Source organism: Onychomys torridus, chromosome 8 (genome assembly GCF_903995425.1).
Source record: "Onychomys torridus chromosome 8, mOncTor1.1, whole genome shotgun sequence".
Lineage (NCBI taxonomy): Eukaryota > Metazoa > Chordata > Mammalia > Rodentia > Cricetidae > Onychomys > Onychomys torridus.
This window is the reverse complement of record NC_050450.1, coordinates 5,420,673-5,435,595: the sequence shown is the minus strand read 5'-3', so window position 1 is coordinate 5,435,595 and position 14,923 is coordinate 5,420,673. Positions and strand designations below refer to the sequence as shown.

Here is a 14,923-nt window from a genome sequence, read left to right as displayed (position 1 = left end):
GAAGCAAAATTTACTTCAGAGTTGGTTTAGGGAGACACCAAATGGCCTGCAAGACGGAATCTACTGGATATAGGCAAATCCAAGACACAGGACATGGCAGAGGCAGAATCATACAACACAGGGCTGTGACACTTGGGAAAAAAATGGAATTGGTTGCCTAACTCATAACACACAGAAAATGAAGTATAAGGTAAAGAAAAAAATTAAAGACAGTTTGAGTGAATATCAACTTTGATAAGGAGGTTAAAAATCTCTTAAAAACAGCTGGTTTTAGCGGACAGTGGTAGCGCAGGCCTTTAATCCTAGTATTCAGGAGACAGAAACAGGTAGATCTCTGTGAGTTCAAGGCCAGCATAGTCTACAGAGTGAATTCCAGGACAGTCAGGAGGACTGTTGCACAGAGAAACCCTGTCTCAAAAAAAAAGCAAAAAATGAAGAGCTGGAAGCCAGGGAAATGGCTCAGTTGGTAAAGTGTTTGCAGTACAACCTTGAGAACCTGAGTGTGATCCCCAGCACCCCATCCAGAGCTGGACATCATGGCTGCATTTGTAATCCCAGCACTAGTAGGAATCAGAGGCAGGCAGGTCCCTAGGTCTCACAGGCCAGCCTAGCCAACTCAGCAAGCCCCAGGTCCCAGTGAGAGACAGTGCTGAGAAGATCACAATGGGTGACACCTAAGGCATAGCTATGTCTTAGAAAAGTTACTAGTACTAATACTAAATAAATATAGAGCTATGCAAATAAATTCCTTGGTACTCTAAAGACTAAGATGGTGTTTACACACCTAAGGATGGCAGAAATTATGATGTCTGCTCAACTAAACTAAGTGTTGGAGAGAATGTGGTATGTTGGGACTCTTACCATGGTTTGGTGAGGTGGATGAATTGATCACCTACTTTAGGAAACAGGTATTTTCTTACATTTCAGACCATCCTCATATTCTATGATCTAGGATTCTTACTTGGAAGAACTTTGGAGAAGTTCTTTTAGCATTTTTATACTAACATCTTGGGGAACAACCCATGTATGTGATTACATGATAAAATATTTTATGCCAGTGACAAGGAATGGATGTTAGGTGTCAGTGTCAATGTTTTGTTGGTAGACAGAAGCAGTTGGCAGACAGCTGCAAGCAGCACAGTGTAGATATGTTCTATGATTTTAACCTGAGGTAAGCTGAGTAAAACACAGCATCGGGACACAAGAGTCATGGCTCAGTGGCACAGTACTTCTGCAGAATTAGAGCTCTTGGTACCTCCCTGTTGGGAAAACAAGGACAGAGACTGGAAGGCTCAGGCAGTGTGCGTCTAGCCCTGCAGGTGAGGTTTCTGTCATTACTGCATTTCACTGTGATGCCTGTAGCTTCCATTCTGTTGTGTTTGAGGAGACAAGTCTTGTTATGTTGTCCAGACTGGTTTCACATTCCTAGGCTCACAGATCCTCCTGTCTTAGCTCCAAGTGTTGGAACTCTAGGCACGTAGGAGCAAAGCAAGAACTGACACAGCCTAACAGACCAGCTGCAGCATGGCCTCCTCAAAAGAGAGCAGGTAGAGCGCATGTGAGCCCTGGTAGTCGAGAGCTAACAGGTTCTGGCAGGGGACTGAAGTGGGATTGGTGAGCTTCTCAGTACCACACACTTTCTTCTCCACTGTGCACAGTTGACTCCTCCCTCCAAAAGATGATAGGCATGTTTTGTAGTCCTGTGCTGCCCCATGGTAGCAGTGAGTCCTTGTGACTCAGGCACCTGAGAGAAAGGGCTATTTGAAATGAAGATGTGAGGGAAACATAAAATAAGCACCATGTAGCAGCCATAGTGTAAACCGATGGTGAAAAGCATTTGTGGCTGCTCCTGTACCGTGACTGCGTGCTGAGATCCATCTCCTCCATTTACTTGTTGAAGAGAAGTTGCATCATCTCTGTTAGCATTGGAGCCACTGGGCACTACAGGGAAGTCAGGGAGGTTGAAAAGAAAAGAATTGAGAAAGATTATCTCAGGTGACAGAGCTTTCCTCCTCCCTCTTGCTGCCTGGATGCTTTCTGCCAGTCCTGTATCCCAGGAAGAGATCAGGAGAGTCTTTTCTGAGGACACACAGGTATGTCACACAATTACAGCAGGATAGAACAGCCCTGGGAGAAGGCTTCCAGCATGGGACTCATTCAGGTGCTCACAGTTTGTGGCTTATCTAGACTATCTTCCTCTTAACCCTGAAAACAGTTGGTATTTCCCCAATCTCTGGTTGTGCAGCAGACTTAACACAGCTTTCTAAGCCAGGAGAGTCAGAGTGGGGTTACCTGAGGTACCTACAGTGTGTAGGACAGTGGTTCAGTTCAAGATGGAGGCCAGCACCTGTCAACACTGCTGACTGGCCGTGTCTCTTGGACATGCTACATGGTAAAATGGAGACTAAAGTTCTGCTCTGCTGGGATTGTTGGCAAGGTTAGATAATAGGACACATGGGACATAGGAGTGCTTAAAAGAAGCATAGCGCACAGCAGTCCCCCTTGGAGTTTACCAATTACTGTTGTCTATTAATTGAAGGGTAAAAGAACTTTAAAACATACTCTGACTTAACACAATGGCAGTCTAGGAAACCCCAAGTCCTCGCTCTGCCACAGAAACATTCCAAAGCAACTAGAGCCTGGACAAAGGGACTCTGTAACAGCTCTGGGGAAACTCAAAAGCTGGCTACCATGCCCGGCTCAGAGACCTCTCTTTTTTAAGGCAATGTTTATTTCTATTCTTGGCAGTCTCATCCATGTATATAGTAAATCTTAGTCTTTACCCATTGCCGTCTCATCCCTCTCTTCCCTACAGCCCCCTCCTGTTTTCATGTCATTTTTGTGTAAGAATACAGATGTAAACAGTAGCTGAAGTGTGTTTGCGGAACTAAAGGGAAATCTGGACGGAGACCTGAGACACACGGGAAGGTGGGCTTGAAGCTATTGCTCGGGCAGATGCTCTCCTAGCATGGGTTATGCCTCCTGGGGAGCTGACAGAAGAGAAATCCCAGACCCAGTGTGGCTGCTCATACCTGTAATCTCAGTATTTAAGGGACAAAGACATCCGTACTCCAGAGTGAGACCATTGTCCCCTAGCAGGATGGCAGGTGACACTCCTGTGATCTCCAGGGATAATCTGGGACAAGCTGAAGTCAGCTACCAGAAGAGTCTCAGATAGGTACTGTACAACACCGGAGAAAACACCACAGCCAAGTGGTTAGATGGAGCATCCCACATCCTGAACGCCCTGCAGAGCAGTTGTGCTGTGACGGCAACTGAGAGCCAAGTGTCCTAGAACTACAGGATAAAACCTGTCAGGTAGAATCCTGTGAGACTGAGAAAGAAAGCTTGAAAATCAGACCTGACAGAACTCAAGGGTGGAAACCTGGTGGGAACCAAAGTCTCCACAGGAGCTTTCATAGACTGCAGGCACACAGGACACTGGCAAGAGCTGCTCGGGGATGTGGATCCGAAGGAAATCAGAGATTCAGCCGTTGACTTCACCATCCTGGAAGGGAAGAGCACTTGCAGAAGAGTGGGGGAGCAACCTAAGAAGGAAGGCAAGGGAGACTGGAGGGGCTCAGTCAGGTGACTGTGACCTGTTTCTGCCCAGTGCCCTCTCTACCCAGTCTCTGAGCAGACTGGCCCAGTCCTATTCCCTCCTTCCCTCTCTTCCTCCCTTCCCCTCCCTCCCTCCCCTTACTCTTTACTTTTGCCAGAACATAGTCTGGCCGGCCGGATTCACGGGTCTCTGTCATCTGAGTGTGTGTTCTCCCTTGATTCAGGCCACCCTTTGCTGGAACTCCCTTGTCTCCGTACCCGCTCTTTGGCCCTGTAGTTTCCCCTGTTTGTCCCTCTGCTTCTGTCTTCCCAGTACTGATCAACAGTCTTGCTGTGTGTTTTTTTTTTTCTTCACTTTTTCTTTCTGCTCGTACCCATAGTGACATATTAGTATCCACCTTATAACAGTGTCCCCCAAGATGATTAGCATTTAACAAGTTACTATTAGGGAGGGGGTTGTTGCTTGCATTTTTAAAAATTATTTATTATTTGTTTGGCTGGTTTTTATTGTTTGGTTTGGGGGTATTGTATGTGGGTTATTTTTTTCAGGGGGTGATTATTTTGTTGACTATTTTCACAGAGCATTTACTAGGTGTTGACTGTTGTAGATAGTGTTCTACTGATGGGGAGGAATGTGGATGAAGTCTTGGACTTCAAACACCAGGTTAACAAAAACGTTTCAACTCCTACTGCCACCTAGTCTTTCCTGAAGAAAGGTGACCAAAATAAAATAAAAATTCAACCAGTGATCTAACTCCCGCTATAGATTCCAGCCCCCAAACATAAGTAGCATTGAAGCTTATAAGACGGCTCAGCAAATAGACATGCGTGCCACAGGTCTGACAGCCTGAGTTCAGTCCTTGCCTAAAGGGGACACACACACACACTCTAAAGCTTTCAAAGAAAAACACAAGTAACATGACATCCGTGATATGTCTCATCTGAAATATACGATCCCTGAATAAAGTCCCCAGTGAAAGTGACTTAGATGAATTTCAAAAAGAATTCAAAAGTATGATGAAAACTTTTCAAGAAACAAGAGGAGTGAATTAAGGACAACACACAAATGAGGTAAAGAAGTCAGTTCAGAATGAAAACAGAATTAATAAAGAGCAGTATTGAAAAAGGAACAAACTTTAAACTGCCGGGCGGTGGTGGTGCACACCTTTAATCCCAGCACTTGGGAGGTAGAGGCAGGCGGATCTCTGTGAGTTCGAGACCAGCCTGGTCTACTGAGTGAGTTCCAGGACAGCCAGAGCTATTCAGAGAGATCATGTCTCAAAAAAAAAAAAAAAAAAAAAAAAAAAAAAAGAAAGAAAGAAACTGAAATGATATCAGAAAAGAAAAATTTAGTAAGTCAGATGACAAGCACATTGGAAAGCCTTACTGGTAGAAAGGGACACACACAGGGCTGAAACATCAGGGTTTGAAGACAAGGTAGATGGATTGGTGCATCATTCAAGAACATCAGTAAGATCTTAAACACATACAAATGGAATGTGCAGGAAACACTGAGAAAGGAGTCTACAAATTGTAGCATACAAGGACAAAAATGCTGTGTCAAAAGCATAGAAATTATTTTTAGTACAAACAGCAGAAAATTTCCCAAGTCTGGGGAATGTGGGGTCCATCTAAGGACAAAAGTCAGAATCAAAACAGAAACTCCCCACATCCTCTCCAGTTAAAACACTAAATAGACGGAGCAAAGAAAGTGTATCAAAAGCAGCGATAGAGAAGGCCCAAGTCCAGACAAAGGCAGCTCCTTAAAGCCCCACCTTCACTGGACTACCCAAACATGTGCAGGAGAACATTAGGGTAAAAGTGAGCCGTCCAAGCTGATGGAGCACTGTTGTTGTTGTTGTTTTGTTTTGTTTTACTCTGTTGGCTCTTTGCTCTTTTGGGGGGCCCACCACACAGCTCCCAAATAAATCACACACAGAGACTTATAAATGCCCATCCTTAGCTTGGCTTGTTTCTTGCTAGCTTTTCTTAAATTATCTCTTTCTCTATTTCTTTCCTTCTTATTCTGTGGCTGGCTGGGTGGCTGGCCCCTTCTTTTCTCCCTCCTTGATCTTTCTTGCTTCCCTCTTTTTCTCCTTCTATTTATTCTCCCTGCCTGCCATCCCCTCCTATCCTTTCTCCTGCCTTGCTATTGGCCATTTAGCTCTTTATTAGACCAATCAGGTGTTTTAGACAGGCAATATAACATAACACAGTGTCACAGAGTTAATCAAATGCAACATAAAAGACTGCAATACATAGCTGGGCAGTGGTGGGGCACGCCTTTAATCCCAGCACTTGGGAGGTAGATCTCTGTGAGTTCTAGGCCAGCCTGGTCTACAGAGTGAGATCCAGGACAGGCACCAAAACTACACAGAGGAACGCTGTCTCAAAAAACCAAAACAAACAAACAAACAAACAAAACACTGCAATACATCTTTGCATCATTAAACAAATGTTCCACAGCATAAACAAATGTAACAATCCCAAACTAAAATTCCACAACAGGGCACCAACATGAACACATACCTAGAATCATAGTCGGCATCAGCAAGTTAAGTAGTATTTGCTTACTAAAACCCTGAAGCCAGAAAATACAGAATTCCTAATGATACTGCTGTTACCCTGTGCCAGGTTCTGTAAAACTGACTCTGCCCTGGCCCAGCCAAACTCAGACTGTCTGCTGAGACTTGCTGGAAAGCACACCAGGGCCATTATCTGTCTCTGGTCTGCCAGCATTTTGAGGCTGTGATGTTTTTAAAATATCAACGAAAACTTGTTTTCTAGTTTGTACTCACATCTATAATCTAAAACCCAACAGAAAATGACTGCACAAACACAGTCCTGCAAGGTCCAAGTTCAAAGTTGTCTCCCTGCTGCTCCTGGGTTCACGACTTCAAACCTGTACAGCAGAGGAAATGCTGCAGAGGAAATGCAGGTCAACACAGATGGACGAGCTGCCAGTCTTCCAACACAGTCAGACTGTCACCTGGGGACTAAGCTGCCAGCAAAGCCATGACAGGATGACCCCCTCTTTTCTCCTCTCCCTCTCTCCCCTCTGCTCTCCTCCCGCCTCCTCTCCATCCCCCTCTACTATGGTTTGAATGAGATGTCCCTCATAAGTCTCAGGCATTTGAATACTTGGTCCTCAGTTGGTGAGACTGGGAAGAATTAGAAGGTTTGATCTTGTTGGAGAAGGTGTGTCACTGGGGGAAGACTTTGAGGTTTCAGAAGGTAAACCCGTTTCCTTTTTTTTTTTTTTTTTTAGATTTATTTATTACGTATACAGTGTTCTGTTTGTATGGATGTCTGCACACCAGAAGAGGGCACCAGATCTCATTGTAGATGGTTGTGAGCCACCATGTGGGTGCTGGGAATTGAACTCGGGACCTCTGGAAGAGCATTCAGTGCTCTTAACCTCTGAGCCATCTCTCCAGCCCCCAGTTAGCTTTTTTCCTTGTTTCTGGCTTGTATCTCAAAGTATGAGCTCCTGGGCTGGAGAGATGGCTCAGAGGTTTAGATCACTCACTGCTCTTCCAGAGGTTCTGAGTTCAATTCCCAGCAACCACATGGTGGCCCACAGCCATCTGTAATGAGATCTGGTGCCCTCTTCTGGCATGCAGGCAGAGTACTGTATACATAATAAGTAAATCTTAAAAGAAATACTGCTCCAGTGTCACACCTGCCTGCTGCCATGCTCCCCACTTATGATGATCATGGACTGTGACTCTCTGAAACTGTGAACCCAGATTAAATGCTTTCTTCTATAAATTGTCTTGGTCATGGTGCCTTTTTTTTTTTTTTTTTTTTTTTTTTTTTTCTTCCAGAGCTGAGAACCGAACCCAGGGCCTTGCGCTTGCTAGGCAAGCGCTCTACCACTGAGCTAAATTCCCAACCCCAAGTCATGGTGGGTTAATCACTGTTGCAGGATATTTGATCACACTGTGAACTCCAAGATTGCATTATTTACTGGAAAAACCTGCTTCTAGCCGTGGTATGGCTCAGCCCTAGCACACACCTTTTAATCCAAGAGCTTTCTGCTTGAATATTGTAAACATATGACAGCAATAGGAAAGTACTAGACACTGTGTCCCCTTCTCAGCTCTGCCATCTCTGTCTTCCTCCTCCCCTTTCCCTCTGTCTACTGTGTGAGAGTAGAGCTCAGGGTCCCACGCATACTGGTATACTACCACTGACCTGATCCCCGCTTTTAAGGATTTGTATAGGAAAAATTAGAACATTTTAACTTTTAAACTTAAACACTTTCAGTATTTCACATTTAATATTAAATGAGATGAGAGAATCCTGTTAGGTAAAAATAAGCTTAGAGCCCAGGATATTACAGAGTCAGGTGTCTAGAGAAACTGGAGTCAAGGAAGTGTGTAGGAGGCCATTTCTTGTCACGTCTTCAGTCTCAGGCTAGCCCAAGAGCAGCCATGCATACCAAGTATAGAACTGTTTGGCTTCACCTTGTCCTGATGCAAGGGGAGTGGGAGGTGATGGGCCCCGGAGGCACGGTGGCTCTGGCTGTCTCCTGCTCAGTGACCTTGGGTCAGTCACCTCACTTCTTTGAGTCCACTTTTCGTGAGGTGGTTGGAAGATGTCTCTGATCAGGGCTTGACTGACTCCCAAAGACCTGTGTGGAAGGAGTGACCTGCAAGTCGTTAGCTCATTCTGCGGAAATCTAGAATGTTCTGTCTTCAGCTCCTGTCCACACTCAGCCATGCATGGAGACCTGTTGCATACCAGGACCTGTGCCAGGGGTTTTGTATGCTTAGGCACTAGCCTGGTAACTTAACAGCCTCAGGGGACCTGCAGACAAGTGAACAAACAGTGGACACAGGCCAGTGACAGTGTGGTAGAAGTCTGTATGCGGTGGGTTTCCCTTGCACACTTACAGAATGTCCCCAGGCCTGTGAGGCTGGAGAGGGCAACCTGGGCCTTAGGAAGAGCTCCCTCCCCAGGCATTCCTGTAGACCATTATAAAGCAGGAATGGACGGCCTTTGGCTGAGCTAGGAGTGCTTGCCAAAGGATAAGACCCTGTTCCATCCAACAATAAAGTAAAAGGTATACTTCTCCAGAAATATGCTTGTCCTATTTGACGTGAACATCTAAAGAAAATCAGAATGGGATGCCTGGTGCCACACCTGGTCCCACCAGGCCTTTGCAGCACTGAGCTGCCGTTGGACTTGGTTCTGAAAAACCACAAGGTGCTGCTAATGGGCTCATGGCATACTTTTGCTTTCAGAAGTGACTGGAGAGGCCCGTCCTTATCATGGGAAGGAGACCTTGGACCTGCGGCAGGGGTGGACCAGAGGAGGTGACCCCACACAGTTCCACATAGTGAACATGGCTCAGCCTGTCCGCTTCAGCAGTAAGTTGCAGACCTGCCCTAAGGCAGTGCCCACTACCATGTTTGCTAGCCTGTCTTAAGTTTGTAGCCTCGCTCAGTCCTGGCTCTCTTCAGGCCACGGCTGAGGAGATAGGTTTGCTAAAGCAATCCTGGAAGATGTTGGAGTTGTGACGAAGCTGCGAGAGTGTATAGCTACAGCACGGAAACAGTCTCCCTCTTCTAGTGATTAGTAAATGGGTGGCGTTAAACTTGTGAAGGAGCATAGCAAGGAAAGCAAAGCATAGTTTAAAATGCTGCCACCCTAAACAGCCCTGCTGAGGAGATGATGCTCTCTAATGTACAAGAACAGCTAAACCCGGGCGGTGGTGGTGCACACCTTTAATCCCAGGACTTGGGAGGCAGAGCCTGGCGGATCTCTGTGAGTTTGAGACCAACCTGGGCTACAGAGTGAGTTCCAGGAAAGGGCAAAGCTACACAGAGAAACCCTGTCTTGAAAAACATATATATGTTGGGGATTTAGCTCAGTGGTACAGTGCTTGCCTAGCAAGCATAAGGCCCTGGGTTCGATCCTCAGCTGTGGGGGGAAAAAAAAAGAACAGCTAGACTTGGGGCAGAAGAACTGGTGCTTAATGTGCTTGCTGTGGGGCATAGGTCTGTTTTCTGTGTTAAGATTTATTTATTATGTAAACAGGGTTCTGCTTGCATGTATGCAGGCATGCCAGAAGAGGGCACCAGATCTCATTACAGATGGCTGTGAGCCACCATTTGGCTGCTGGGAATTGAACTCAGGACCTCTGGAAGAACAGTCAGTGCTCTGAACCTCTGAGCCATCTCTCCAGCCTTCAGTGTTAACTCTTAGCCCACAGCCTCAACATGGAAGGTGACTCAGAGGCACTTTGCAGACTCAGTCTCTGCCTGTCTCCTGTGCCAACTATCACCAGTCCTAAGGCTTGGCCACTGGAAAATCAGCCACTTTCCAGGCTCCCAGCTCACCTCACAGCTCCCACCCTTGCATGGGAGCCATAGTTCTTGGTCAGAGTAAGATGGGAAATGTGTAACCAGGCACCTGAGCTCATGTAAGAAACTTGAAATAAACGCTGTCTCCTCCTTATCCTCGGGGAGCATGTCCCGTGTAAGCTGAGCCACACTGTCTCCTCCAGGAGGCTCCACATCCCTCTGCACTCACTCAGCTGTGCTTGTCTGAGGCCTGAGCAGTTAACCCATAGCCAGCTTGCTCTCCTTGCACACAGCATTGTGGACATGCCTCAGCCGTGGTCCAGCTTGCCACTTTGTTCCTGTGTCTCCGTTAATAAGTCAGTCACACATACTTTAAATCTAAACACAAGGATTCAGCTGGTGAGATGGCTCAGCAGTTAAGAGCACCGGCTGTTCCAGGGGCCATGGGTTTGATTACCAGTACTCACATGGTGGCTCACAATCAAACTCCAGTCCCTGGGGATCGGACGTCCTCTTCTGGCCTGTGCAGGCACTGAGTGCTCATGGTGCACAGACACATGTAAGCAACCCGCACACATAAGATGAAAATAAAACACGAGTATAAATCCCTAGTAAGTTTTACCAGTTCTGTGGCATTTTTCAATAACATCTTTTAGAGTGTAAGAGGTACTCTAGCCGGGCATATGTAGAAGTTAGAGGCAGGCAGAGCTCTATGAATTCAAGGCCAGCTTGGTCTCCACAGAGAGTTTCAGGCCACCAGAGCTACTGCATAGTGAAACCCTGTCTGGGGTGGGGTAGGGGACAGGAGGAGATGGGACTTCTAATAGTGAGTGTTCTCTAGACGAACAGAGAGAGGAAAGGGGACTTACTAGAATGACTTACAGGCCGTGATCCATCTAGCAAGCAATGGCTGTCTACCAACAGAAGGTCTGAGAATCCAGTAGTTGTTCAGTTCACAAGGCTGAATGTCCCAGCTCTATATACCCAAAACCCAAAGAAGTAAGCTGTAATGCCAGTGAAGGAATGGACTTGTCAGCAAGAGCTAGGGCAAGCAGGCAGAGTGGATTAAAGGTGGATCTTCCCAATTAAATTCTCTATTTAATTACAAAAAAAAAAAACAACCCAAAAAACCAAAAAACCCTCACAGGTATACCCAGCCACTTAGGTTTTAATTCATTCCAGATGTAGTCAAGTTGACAACCAAGAATAGCATCACAGCACTTCCAACATTTGAATGCTTTAGATCTGTGGAGCACACCACTGGTACTGTCTTCATAAGGTGTAAACCCATGCCTGAGGGGCACAGGAACCGTCCAATAGAATGAAAAGATGCTGGAGATGCCCTAGGGTTAGGGCTCTGACTGCCTCAGCCTCGACAGCTGTGGCAGAGCTGTGCCTCCTTTTCTTCATCCATGAGGGGCAGGCTTAGACCCTCTGAAGTTAGATTTATGGAACTGTTTTAGGGGGGTGCTGATTGGCAGGTACCCTACTGAAAACCCCTGTGTAAACAGAAAAAGAAGCAGTGGGCCTGGCTTGCTGGCAGCAGAGGCCAGGACAGCCAGTCCTGGTAATTTGCTTACTTCCAGGGCCTCACTGAGACTGAGTAATTATTCTGTTTTGTTAACCAGATATAAGCAGAGAATGAACTGTGTTAGAGAAATTCTCTCAGCACCTGTTGTTGACTACTGAGGAAGTTGAAGAACCCTGTAAAATCGAGAGGACTCTGAATACAACTTGAGTTCCAGGCCAGCCTGGTCTACAGAGCGAGATCCAGGACAGGCACCAAAACAACAGAGAAACCCTGTCTCGGAAAAAAAAATAAAATACTCATAGCACAGATCTTCTAACAGAAAGTTTGTTTAACATGTACATTTTGGGGACAGCCCTTTAATGAACTGCAATTAGTTTGATATGAATGTTTTACTTTTTTTTCTTCCGGAAAAGACATTAAGCACACAGATCTTTTTCTAACCAGACAGAATAAACCCAACCAACCCAACATCTGATTTCCAGTTACCTCCGTGTCTATTCATTAAACACACTTGAAACCTTGAAAGCATTAAAGTTGTAACGTAGGTTGTGCTGCTTAGAAGAACTGAGCCTTTGTAGCCAGTGTGAGCTCAGCTGGGAGCTTATCGCTGTAAGTGAAGCCACAGAGGAACTGCTGACCTAGACTGCTCTGTGGGTAGAAAGATTTACTGGGGATCTATCCGCCAAGGCGCATGCACTTGGCTTGCATGCACTCTCACCCCCCCATCCCCCTCAGAGGAGGCAGAGAGATGAAGGAAATGGAGGAGAAGCAAGCAGATTTTCTGATTTCGGAATGGGGATCCTTGATCTGATACAGGCTGTGTGAATTGACTAGGTGCCCTTGCCTGGGCTAGTCAACCTTAGGGAGTGGATTAAGGGTGGTTTCTGGTAAACAGAGACCCGCCTCTCGGGTCTCTGGGGTCTTGGGGAACTGTGCTCTGGACCTATTACTCATCTCAAGCTCTAGCTCTCCAAGGTGACTCTGAGGTGTGTCTGTGGCTGATGCAACGCATGTCACTTCACTTTTGAAGTCGCGGCAGTCCTAATATGGGGGACAACTCCCCTTCCATTCTTCATGCTTCCTAGGAAAATGCCCAAGCGGGTGGCACCACTATGAAGGCACAGCCAGCTGCTACCGGGTCTACCTCAGTGGAGAGAACTACTGGGATGCTGCGCAGACCTGCCAGCGCGTAAACGGTTCACTCGCCACTTTCTCCACTGACCAGGAGCTGCGCTTCGTCCTGGCCCAGGAATGGGACCAGCCAGAGCGGAGCTTTGGCTGGAAAGACCAGCGCAAGTGAGTCCCAGGGTTCCGAGTCTGTTCGCTGCTAAGCATGCACTGGCAGCCCCCATCAGTAGAAGCAGGTAGAGATCCAGGGGCTTGGTTTGGCATCAAGATGAAATCGGGGCCTTTGAAGGAACAAGGAGCATAGGGCCCTGTTGCCGCTTTGTGGGACCATGGAGCAGCCCTTCACTGGTCCCCTCTGTGCATGTACCCACACTTGGTGACTGTGGCCAGGGCATGGTAGCCTGAAGCCCAAGGGATTGCTCAGTGTGAGGGCTCTGGGCATGGTAAAAAGGGTATGCAGGTGTGTGGGAGTGCAGATGATAAGGTGAGCCTGTCAGCTCTCCTAGGTACTGTCTATGCCCCTGCTCAGTCTTTCTCAGACACCTTAGGCTTCTGAGTGCTTGCACATGTGACCACTGATGGGCTCCGGGGCATGTGCCAGGCCTAGCTCAGGCAGTCTGCCCAGAACCTGGTCCTGAACTCCAGAAGATGAGCTCATCTAGAGAAAGCAGAAAAGTAGCAGCCAACTTAAAGGCTCAGTATTTGTGGGGCTTTTGTTTGGGACTTGACAGTGTGCCACCTCTAGAAGCCACATCATGTGCCCTATCCATGCTGTAGGGTAGAAGTTGGAAATGGCCACCATTGTCTCCTCTGCTCTAGAAGGAAGGACAGAGGATGGCCAGTGTTTACTGCTGGTCACCTGCTGCCTCCTAACAGTGGGCACAGCTGCCATTCTGCTGGGAGAGCATGATGACAGAGGGCTACTTCAAGACAAGCTAGTTGTCGTGTGGCAAGCCTGAAAACCACGCTGTTTCTTGTCTGCAGCTGTAGTGTTAGAGAAATAACTCTTCTGCTCACCAGGAAGTGCCTGAAAGGGCAACCAACGGCCTTGCTGGGGAACCCCTGTCTTCCATGGTAGCCGATGTGTGCACAGCCCACTGCTCACAGCAGTTGTTCTCAGTATGGGCTGGAGTGGCTTGGTCCTTTGAGTGGTATACCAGATCAGCAGGTGGGCATCTCTAGAACCAGAACTGGAGAGCTAAGGCAGCATAAGCAGGCCCAGAACTGTCAGGTACTTGTAGCATTCAGTCCAGTCCATGTGCAGGTGCCTCAGTGTTTGATGGCACAGATTGGGGACATGCTGCAGGCTTGAAGCAGGCTGGCCAAGCAGAAAACAGTGAAGGTGGCAGGATGTGTCCACAGGGCTTTGTTTGGAGTTCCCTGTGCTGTGATTTTACCATACACAGAACTGTGTTTCTGTGACATTACTTCTGTGGTCATCTTGGCTTTGAACATAAAGTTTTCTAGAATTAGCTAAAAAGAACAGGCTTGGCAGGGGTACCAGTATAAAACTCTCTGACCTGGGAATTTGTTTAGAAAATGGATTTTATTAAAATTAAGAGAAAAACTTTAATGACTCATGTAAATGGATTACTCTTTGGGCTGCCAGCTCATAAAAAAATGACACGGAGACTTATTATTAATTATGAAAGCTCAGCCTATAGATTAGGCTTGTCCCACTAGCTCTTAGAACTTAAATTAACCCATTTCTATTCATCTACATGTTGCCATGTGACTCGTGGCTTTTACCTGTCCTACATGTCTGTTCCTCTGGCGACTCCTCCTTTCTTTTTCCCAGAGATCTCTGTCCTCAGAAGTCCCTGCCATACCTCCTGCCCAGCTATTGGCCATTCAGCTCTTTATTAAACCATTCACAATGACACATCTTCACACAGTGTAAAGGAATATTCCAAAACAGACACTCATTTTAGAGGTCAGTATAACCGTGAAAACACATACACAGGACTGGAGGTGTAACTCGGTGGTAGAGAACTTCCCCAGCACACGTGGATGAAACACTGGGTGTAGTGGCGCATGCCTGTAATTGCGGCTGCTTAGGAGGCTGACCTCAGTGCTAGTCTATCCCAAAATAAAGAAATAGTTAATGGTGTAGGAGTAGAGTGCTTGCCTTGCAAAATTGAGCTCTTGGGACCAAAAAAATGGATAAGTGTTCTCATTTCTCCTAAATATATACGTGTATGCATAGGTAGCCATCGGTACTGAGATTTCTCTCTCTGTCCTGCAGGCTGTGGGTTGGTTATCAGTATGTCATCACTGGGCGGAACCATTCCTTAGAAGGTCGCTGGGAGGTAGCGTTCAAAAGTAAGTATTCTTGTTTGTTAAGTGTGAAATGGAACCATCTTGACTCAGATGATATTGCTGGAATCTCCTC

At 46.7% G+C, this 14,923-nt stretch overlaps 1 protein-coding gene across 2 annotated transcripts in view; it reads left to right on the top strand.

Moving 5' to 3' along the window:
* The window catches only part of Dgcr2 (DiGeorge syndrome critical region gene 2), a 62,323-nt gene that overhangs the window by 30,459 nt on the left and 16,941 nt on the right, over positions 1-14,923 (top strand). Inside the window, exons 3-5 of one of the 2 annotated variants that reach the window (XM_036196329.1) lie at positions 8,811-8,936; positions 12,480-12,699; positions 14,777-14,853. In XM_036196329.1, coding sequence (XP_036052222.1) covers positions 8,811-8,936; positions 12,480-12,699; positions 14,777-14,853 — 423 coding nt within the window. The remainder of the gene's footprint in view (positions 1-8,810; positions 8,937-12,479; positions 12,700-14,776; positions 14,854-14,923) is intronic. The other variant, XM_036196330.1, reaches the window with a different exon arrangement.